An 8,321-nucleotide genomic window follows, 5' to 3' on the forward strand; every position below is an offset into this window, starting at 1 on the left:
CGGGGCTCGTGGAGGCAAGGCCGAAGACAAGGAGGTAGGCCCGGGCGGCGGGCGGGGCGCGTTCGGGGACGACGCCCAGAAGGTATCCCTGTTGACTGGCACCTTCCCCGCAGTGGATCCCGGTCACCAAGCTGGGCCGCCTGGTCAAGGACATGAAGATCAAGTCCCTGGAGGAGATCTATCTCTTCTCTTTGCCCATCAAGGTATTGCGCTGAACGACCAGCCTCCCGGAGCTTAATTTGGTAGGGGCTGGGAGAGTTGCACCTTGAGCCTGTGGTTGCGCTTGTGTGGGTGTCCACCTTTGACATGGGTTATGGCCGGAGGTGAGGTGGCTTCGCTTTTATAGAAAAGGATGCCATCTCGGACGTGGAATCTAGGTGAATCAAGGGCTAAACACTCAACTTTTGCACACCGGTTCTTTTGTTGTAGGAGTCTGAGATCATTGACTTTTTCTTGGGGGCATCACTCAAGGATGAGGTTTTGAAGATCATGCCTGTACAGAAACAGACTCGTGCTGGCCAGCGGACCAGATTCAAGGTATTAGAGTTGTCATGCACTTGGCTGGTTGGGCAAAACTCCCCACTCTGCATGGTCACACTAAGTTTTGCCCGTGTGACTTTCGTACAGGGGAGAGAGAGGAAAGAGCCCCTCTGGACCTTGGATTGGCCTCACAGTAGCCTTTTCTTCCTTGAGAGGCACAACAGGAACTAGGTAGTGTGTATGGATGTTGTGGAGGATCACGAGCCGCCTAACATAGTTTTTTCCCAGGCATTTGTAGCTATTGGTGACTACAACGGTCACGTTGGACTGGGAGTAAAATGCTCCAAGGAGGTAGCAACTGCTATCCGAGGGGCCATCATCCTGGCCAAGCTCTCCATCGTTCCTGTACGGAGAGGCTATTGGGGGAACAAGATTGGCAAGCCTCACACTGTCCCTTGCAAGGTAAGCTGTGATGGTTATTGATGGGCCTGGGGTGGAGCATATTTTCCCTCTGGCCCTGTTACCTGATTCTGCTTTTCTTAGGTGACAGGACGTTGTGGTTCTGTGCTGGTACGGCTCATCCCTGCCCCCAGAGGTACTGGCATTGTCTCAGCTCCTGTACCCAAGAAGCTACTGATGATGGCTGGTATTGATGACTGCTACACTTCTGCCAGGGGCTGCACTGCCACCTTGGGCAATTTTGGTACGTGGCCCCCCAAAGGAATCTGCAGTGAACCCTCTCTCAGCTCCGCTGAATCATACAGGTGCAGTGTGTGCTTGGCGTATTTTAAGGGAGAGAGAGGAAGGCCCTCCTAATGCACGGCAGATCTGCCCCTAAGTGGCCTCTCTGTTCCTAGGAGTGCAACAGCTTCTGTAGGGGTGGAGGACTTCTCTGCTATTAGCCACTAACCCTCTTCTGTTGTTTGTTTTGAAGCCAAGGCCACCTTTGATGCCATCTCCAAGACATACAGCTATTTGACCCCTGATCTCTGGAAAGAGACTGTGTTCACCAAGTCTCCTTATCAGGTATTTCTGGTCTAGCTAGTGAGATTTTACTGTTATTACATCATGGCCCACCTTATCAACAGGTTTTTTGGGCGGGGCAGAAACACCTTAATTTTGTAGGGGAATGGTTTCCCACTACATAACTGTTGATTTTTCTTTGTAGGAATTCACTGACCATCTTGTGAAAACCCATACCAGAGTCTCTGTACAGAGGACCCAGGCTCCAGCCGTGGCTACAACATAGGGTTTTTATACAAAAATAATAAAGTGAATGAAACCCGTTAATAAATGGTTCTGTCTTCCATATAAACTGGTAGCTGGAATTTCGAAGGGGGCTAATGACACCACCAGAAGTAGAGTTAAATCACTTTATTTCAGCAATGCAGCAGGTTAGTTAAGAGGCCTCAGGCGGCAGCAGCCTCCTTAGCAGCTTTTCTCTCTGCCAACATTCTCTGCTTCTGCTTTGCCAGGCACTTTCTGGCAGAATAATGGGCTCCCAGGTCATGATCTGAGAAAGAAATGGTGGATGGGTTGGGTAAGAAAAAACAAGCAAAAAAGGGTGGGCAGGGCTCAACTTACAGCGGTCCTGGTAGGCCTTGGCCACCTGGGCAAACTGTTCCAATTCCATGGCACAGTTCTGCTTGTAGCTCTCTCCTTCCCTCTGCTGACAGGCCTTAAGCCTCTCCTGGATGATGTTGACAATTTCTTGATCAACTTTGCTAAAAAGGAGCAAGTACCCAAAGGATTGAGTGAAAGCCTTGTCTTCAAAATCTGAGCCAACCCCAAGAGATATACCCACTGGATGAGGCCAATCCCAAGGAATCCCCAGGAAATGATGGGACAGTAGGAAGTGGTCTCGTACTTTCTCAACATTCCCTGCTATACACTTACTAGTCCCTTCTCCATTGCATTTCCGCCTCAAAAATGCACAGGATATCCTTCTCCTTGCACTCTGTGATGTCTGGCACTCGGCGGTATTGCCGGTGGTAGTAATAATACCTGTTCTTGGCATGCTGCTGCTCTATAAACTCTGTAGAAAGGAAACCAGATAATTTACTTGTCAGTTTAGATAGATGGGTGAAGGTATTTCCTAAATGTTAGAAGGACTAGGCTACAAGTGGTGATATCTCCAGTTGCATCATCACAGGTTGTGACCAGAACAACCCTTTGTCTTCACCAATGAGACTGAGCAAGGCAGGATTCAGAACCCAGTTCTACAAGTCCACCTGTCCCACAGCCCAGGAACCTCACTCTAGGCAAGAAGGCACCAACAGAACTCCTGCAATGACCTCCAGGCCTAAAGTTTCCACTGGTAGCTTTAACCAGCAGGACTAAAGAGTTCATGCATCCAGGAATAAAAAACACCAGGTGCTTAGTGAAACCTTGTCTCTTAAGGGCCCCTGGGTTCAGTCCTTGAGTCCCCAAAACAAACCACTTCTAAGACAGCAAGAAAGAGGGACCTGACTCATCTGCTATACTATACTCCCTAATCAAAGAATACGAATACCAGACCCAGTGACATGTCTATAGTCCATGTACTTGGTAGGCTGAGACAGGAGGATTGCTTGGGTCCTGGAGTTCAGGGCCAGGCTGGGCAACATAGCAAGACCTCTTTGCCTTAAAAACAAATAACCTGGGGCTGGGGTTGTGGTTCAGCCTAGAGCACTTGCCTAGCACGTGCAAGGCCCTGGGTTCGATCCTCAGCACCACATAAAAATTGTACTTGTCCAACTACAACTAAAAAAAATGTATATATATAATTTAAAATTAAATAAATAAATAACCTGCCGGGAGTGGTGGTACACACCTGTAATCCCAGGGACTTGGGAGGCGGAGAGCAAAGAGGGGTCCTGGTATAGAAGGCACAGGGCGCAGCCAAGGGAGTGGCGTCCCGGGGAAAGGTGCAGCGACCCGGGGGGCGGGGGAGGTCCCGGGGAATGGTCCGCGAAGTAGTGGGGAAGCCAAAGGAGGCGGCGGAGCTCGGGGACCTCGGGTGTGGGGCACCGGGGTCCCCGCGAGCAGGCAGAACCCCGAGCTCGTACCTCTCACGAGGGTCACGGGCCGGTCCACCAGGAGGTCGAAGGCCTTCGTGAAGTAGGTGATGGGGTTGGGCAGCGAGGTTTGCGGGGAGGGCGCCGGCGTGCGGCGCGGGGGGTCGGGGTACACGTCCTTGTCCCAGGTGTCGGGCATGGCGCACAGGACTCCGCTAGTTGGGTGCCGGGTACAGATAACCCTGCGGAGGTCGTCGGGGCAAATACGCCTGCGCGGGACGCCGTGGAACGATGCTGCGCCTGCGCGCAGGGCGACCACTGCGCCTGCGCGGGGTGAGCACCACATGCTGTGGTTGGCCGCGGGCGCCCCCACGTGGGGTCTGGAGCCATCGCACCCGAGGCAGGCGGAGAGCAACAAACTCAAAAGAAATGATTCCTCCCGAACCTACTGCAGGCTAGACTTGGTGCTAGCAACGAGGTGAACACGACCTGGCTTTTATGGAGAACATCGACTGGTAGAACACACACAACAAATAAGTCAAGAAATCGACAAAGAGTATAAAAAGTCTTGATCCTCCAGGAATCTTTTCTGGATTGCCCAGTCCCTATCAACCTTCTCTGGGCTCTGCTGTCTTTGTCCCTCAAGAATGGACTGCTGACAGTGAGTTTGGGGACCTCCCTGGGGCAGAGCAGGAGGAATGAGTTGTCCCCCAGCCCAACCCATAGAGATTGGGGCTCCCATCATGGGCACAGGGCACTCTGGCCTATGGCAGCTGGTTCCATCTCAGCTCTGAGCACTGTAGTGCCCCGTGGCAGCCACTGACCAGAGCCACCATGGCCTTATATGTAATGTGCACACCTGGCTGGCTATCCAGGCAGGGTGCTAGTCATCTCCTGTCCAGAGGCAGGGGCCAGGGACATGGAGCCAGCAGCTAGGGACCCACAGAATCTAGAATTGGAAATGTTAAATCTTCAGATTATGAACTCTTAGAAACACAGACATTCCGACCCAAAGACTGTATTTTGGTAGCATGCTAGAATATTGGCATCTAGTGATGCAAAATTCACATTCTCTTAGGGACATTTTACACCTAGAGAACTTTGTGATTCTGCAGCTAAAGAACTTTATAAAGATAGCCAGGCATGGTGGTGTGCATACCTGAAATCCCAGCAACTTGGGAGATTGAGGCAGGGGGATCGCAAGTTCTAGGCCAATCTCATCAACTTAGTGAGATGCTATCTCATAATAAATAGTAGAAAGGACTGGGGATGTAGCTCAGGGATAAGGTACCCCTGGGTTCAATTCCCAGAAGAACTTTATAACCATAGAATCTTGAAATTGGAAAATAAGGTAGCCAGGTGCAATGGCACACACCTGTAGTCCCAACTACTTAGGAGTTAGGCTGGAGGATCACTTGACAGCATAGTGGGACCCTGTCTCAAAAAGGAAAAAAAAATCTCCTCAAAAAAGAAATTATTTAAATATCAACCTCTTTTCATTCAAAACTTTCTTTTTTCCCAGTACCCAAGGTGCTGTACCACTGAACTATGTCCCAGCCCTTTCCATATTTTTGAGAAAAGGTCTCAGTTACCCAGGCTGGCCTCTAATTTATGATCCTCCTGCCTCAGCCTCCCTAGGATCACAGGTGTGCACCATCACCCCCAGCAGGAAACTTTATCTTTTTTTTTAATGGACATATTTTATTTAAAAATACATATAATATTACTTGTTTGAAACTTTAATAAAATTTGTAAATAATTACTATGCTGTTTTTGGCTGTTTGGATCAATTACAATTCTACAAATAAAAGCTAAACTGCTCATTAAAATAATGAAAAAAAAATGAATAGAACTTATGAAATAAACTAATCAGTTGGAGAATAAGGACTAAAACTGTATTTCCCCCCATGTTATTTAATATAATGTTAAAGTCTGTAAGCTCTTGGGAACATTCATGTGGAACCATTCTATTCAAGGTGAAAGGGACAATAGATATTTGTCCAGGGAACAAAAAGATTCAGATGGGGGCTGGGGATGTGGCTCAAGCGGTAGTGCGCTTGCCTGGCATGCATGCGGCCTGGGTTCAATCCTCAGCACCACATACAAACAAAGATGTTGTGTCTGCCAAAAACTGAAAAATAAATATTAAAAAAAAAGATTCAGATGGTGTAAGAGAGGAGAAAGGAGGTGGCAGAAAAGTATTTAAATACTTAAATATTAAAATACTTCTTATGCACAAGGAATTAGGGATTTTCCATATAGCTCTAAGGAAGTGGTACACAGCCTTAGTTTACATGATTAACTTTATGTGTCATTTTTGATTGGTTTAAGGGATGCCCAGATAGCTGGTAAGGAATCTCTATCTTGATGGGCATGTGGTCAACCCTCCCTGTCCACCTCTCGCACCCCTATGTCCAGCTCAGTCTTAATAGCCCTCAGGACAGGAAACCTAAAAACTGTCAACAATCTAGGCTCTTCTTAGAGGAGCTCCCAACTAAGGTATGTTGTTCCTGTCAAGCCAAGTTGGTCTTGTCCTGGGAGCGTCATGACTCAGTGCCAGGACATGGAGGAATGGGGTGCCAGCCCTGGCTCCAGGTGTCCCCATCACAGGCTGCCTGTCTGATGCTCCGCCCCAGTCTGCTCCTGGCACAAGAGACCCTGCTGGCCACAGAGGAAGACCGAGCTGGTGCCAGGGGCTAAATATGGGATCTGGTTGCTACGTGTCCTGGCCTTGCCACTCGACCTCTGGTGCCTGGTGGGGACGCCCCATCCTGGCCTTCCGGAATCGGCCACCATGGTCAGTGGGCTGGGGCTGGAGCCTGAACAAAGAATAAGCAGGCTTTCCTGGGGAGGGGGGCAGGTGGGCGTCCCCCAGATCTCCCCCAAGCATGGAGAGTTCTCTGGGCTGTAATGATGGGCAGTTGAGAAGGCAGCAAGGGGCCAAGGCTGGGCTCCTGGGCCTAGAAGGGGCAAGAGATGGGAGATGGCAGTAGCCTCCTGTGCCCAGAGCACTCTGCCTCAGTGCTGCCCAACCCTCCTGGATCCCAACAGGCTGAGCCCACCAGGGCGGGCAGATGAGGGTGTGGAGGCCCCATCCCTCAATCTCCACCCTTCACTCTGCTGCCCCTAGTCCCACCGGAAGTTCTCTGCCCCTCGGCATGGACACCTGGGCTTCCTGCCCCATAAGAGGAGCCGGCGGCACCGGGGCAGGGTGAAGACGTGGCCAAGGGATGACCCCAGTCAGCCTGTGCACCTCACTGCCTTCCTGGGCTACAAGGCGGGCATGACCCACACCCTGCGTGAGGTGCACCGGCCAGGCCTCAGTGAGTCACTTCAGGGGATGCGTGGGGGTGGGGGTCAGGGGGAACCTTCAGAGGCTGGGAGCCAGGGGTTGCTCCTACAGCCCAGGAGTGGCTACAGTCTCAGAAAAGATGAGGCCCTGCTGAAGGGAGGCAGGGTCAGGACTGTGATGGGCTCACGCTGCCCCTCATCAGGCCCTGGCCACGGGCAGTGCTCAGGTGGGTGCTGCCATTGACTCCAGTTACAGTGAGTACTGAAGCACTGAGCCGCTAGAACCCGGTCCAGCCTGGCACAGTGGCGTAGGCTGTAGTCCCAGAGACCTGGGAGGCAGAGGCAGGAGGAGCACAAGCTCCAGGCCAGCCTGGGCTGGGGATGTAACTCAGTGGTTAAATGCTCCTGAGTTCAATCCCCAGTAACCGCCCCCCCCGAAAAAAAAAAAAAAAGAAAGAAGCTGGTCCAATTAGTTTTCTTGAGGTGAAGGAACTGGGACTCAAGGCCATGCCAGGACAGCTGTACTTTTTTGGCCATGTGTGGACCATATTATCAACTGTTATTTAGTATATTCATATAGCTGTGTATATGTATACTTTGTTCTTTTTTTTTTTTTTTTCCTTTTTGTACTGGGAATTGAACTTTGGGGCACTTCACTACTGAGCCACAACTCTAGCCCTTTTTTTAAAAAAATATTTATTTTTTTATTTGTACACATTTATTTTGTTTATTTATTTTTATGTGGTGCTGAGGATCGAACCCAGGACCTCCCACATGCTAGATGAGCGCTCTACCGCTGAGCCACAACCCCAGCCCCTAGCCCTTTTTGTATCTTATTTTGAGACAGAGTCTCATTAAATCACTTAGGGCCTCACTGAGTTGCTTCGGCTGGGTTTGAACTCAGGATCCTCCTGCCTCAGCCTCCCCAGGTGCCAGGGTTACAGGCGTGCACCACTGCGCCCGACTGTTCTTTGTTTTGTTTTGAGATAATTAGAGATTCACAGGCAGTGGTAAGAAGTAACCATACTGACATGGAGGTGATCACCCACAAACTAGGTTTCTCTGGTTCTGCATGTGCTAGCACACTCAGACAGGTACACAGTATGCACTTTTGTCCCCTGGGTAAATTTGGGCACCCACCACTTAATCCTCCCCTGAGGGATCCTTGGGTGGCCTGTGTAGTCATATTCCTCCTGCCCCTTCCTGACAACACCCATCTGTTTTCCATCCCCCACCTTCTTATTTATTTATGTATTTATTTGTTTATTTTTGTACTAGGGATTGGACCCAGGGCAACGTACCACTGAGATAAATCCTCAGCCCTTTTTAATCTTTTAAAAATTTTACACAAAATCTCACTAAATTCTTAGCTAAGGCTGGCCTTGAATTTGTAGTCCTCTTGCCCCAGCCTCCTGAGCTGCTGGGGTTTCAGGCATGTGTGCTATCACACCTGGCCCTCTTTTATTTGTTATTGTGGCAAAGTATGCATAATACAAAACTTAGTACCTTAATTTTTTTAGGTGGCATTAATACCAATGCATGTCCCCCCCCCCC

At 49.9% G+C, this 8,321-nt stretch overlaps 3 protein-coding genes and 2 non-coding genes across 8 annotated transcripts in view; 4 read left to right on the forward strand and 1 right to left on the reverse strand.

The window, feature by feature from the left end:
* Positions 1 to 1,770, forward strand: Rps2 (ribosomal protein S2). The gene is made up of 7 exons (XM_015490939.2): positions 1 to 34; positions 114 to 203; positions 430 to 537; positions 769 to 942; positions 1,024 to 1,183; positions 1,415 to 1,506; positions 1,649 to 1,770. Exons 2-7 carry the CDS (start codon positions 153 to 155, stop codon positions 1,727 to 1,729), a joined length of 666 nt encoding a protein of 221 aa, XP_015346425.1. The 5' UTR covers positions 1 to 34; positions 114 to 152; the 3' UTR covers positions 1,730 to 1,770.
* On the forward strand, positions 573 to 706 carry LOC125612422. The gene has a single exon (XR_007342784.1). It is a non-coding gene; the product is annotated as a small nucleolar RNA SNORA64/SNORA10 family (small nucleolar RNA).
* On the forward strand, positions 1,217 to 1,350 carry LOC125612421. Its single transcript, XR_007342783.1, has one exon. It is a non-coding gene; the product is annotated as a small nucleolar RNA SNORA64/SNORA10 family (small nucleolar RNA).
* A 69-nt stretch (positions 1,771 to 1,839) lies between the features above and the next one.
* Ndufb10 (NADH:ubiquinone oxidoreductase subunit B10) lies at positions 1,840 to 3,750 on the reverse strand. The gene is made up of 4 exons (XM_015490940.2): positions 3,528 to 3,750; positions 2,377 to 2,515; positions 2,065 to 2,204; positions 1,840 to 1,993 (listed from the first exon to the last, which is right to left on the reverse strand). The coding sequence occupies exons 1-4, from the start codon at positions 3,673 to 3,675 to the stop codon at positions 1,890 to 1,892; spliced, it is 531 nt and encodes a 176-aa protein (XP_015346426.1). The 5' UTR covers positions 3,676 to 3,750; the 3' UTR covers positions 1,840 to 1,889.
* Positions 3,751 to 3,860: 110 nt separating this feature from the next.
* Positions 3,861 to 8,321, forward strand: part of Rpl3l (ribosomal protein L3 like) — a 9,291-nt gene continuing 4,830 nt past the window's right edge. For 3 of the 4 annotated variants that reach the window (XM_048789375.1, XM_015490941.2, XM_015490942.2), the window contains exons 1-2: positions 6,114 to 6,273; positions 6,607 to 6,799. In XM_048789375.1, coding sequence (XP_048645332.1) covers positions 6,271 to 6,273; positions 6,607 to 6,799 — 196 coding nt within the window. In that variant the 5' untranslated portion in view covers positions 6,114 to 6,270. Of the gene's footprint in view, positions 4,138 to 6,113; positions 6,274 to 6,606; positions 6,800 to 8,321 lie in introns of those variants that run through there. The other variant, XM_048789377.1, reaches the window with a different exon arrangement.

The sequence above is a fragment of the Marmota marmota genome, unplaced genomic scaffold (assembly GCF_001458135.2).
Source record: "Marmota marmota marmota unplaced genomic scaffold, marMar, whole genome shotgun sequence".
In the NCBI taxonomy this organism is placed as follows: Eukaryota; Metazoa; Chordata; class Mammalia; order Rodentia; family Sciuridae; genus Marmota; species Marmota marmota.

What these genes read in the sequence shown, in the direction of transcription:
- Rps2 (XM_015490939.2), top strand. Translation starts at nt 153, where the DNA reads ATGAAGATCAAGTCCCTGGAGGAGATCTATCTCTTCTCTTTGCCCATC. An exon ending in GCCAGCGGACCAGATTCAAG is followed by an intron (nt 538 to 768) that starts GTATTAGAGTTG and finishes GTTTTTTCCCAG; the next exon opens with GCATTTGTAGCTATTGGTGA. An exon ending in TGCCACCTTGGGCAATTTTG is followed by an intron (nt 1,184 to 1,414) that starts GTACGTGGCCCC and finishes TTTGTTTTGAAG; the next exon opens with CCAAGGCCACCTTTGATGCC.
- Ndufb10 (XM_015490940.2), bottom strand. Translation starts at nt 3,675, where the DNA reads ATGCCCGACACCTGGGACAAGGACGTGTACCCCGACCCCCCGCGCCGC. An exon ending in GCCCGTGACCCTCGTGAGAG is followed by an intron (nt 2,516 to 3,527) that starts GTACGAGCTCGG and finishes TCCTTTCTACAG; the next exon opens with AGTTTATAGAGCAGCAGCAT. An exon ending in ATGCAATGGAGAAGGGACTA is followed by an intron (nt 2,205 to 2,376) that starts GTAAGTGTATAG and finishes GCTCCTTTTTAG; the next exon opens with CAAAGTTGATCAAGAAATTG.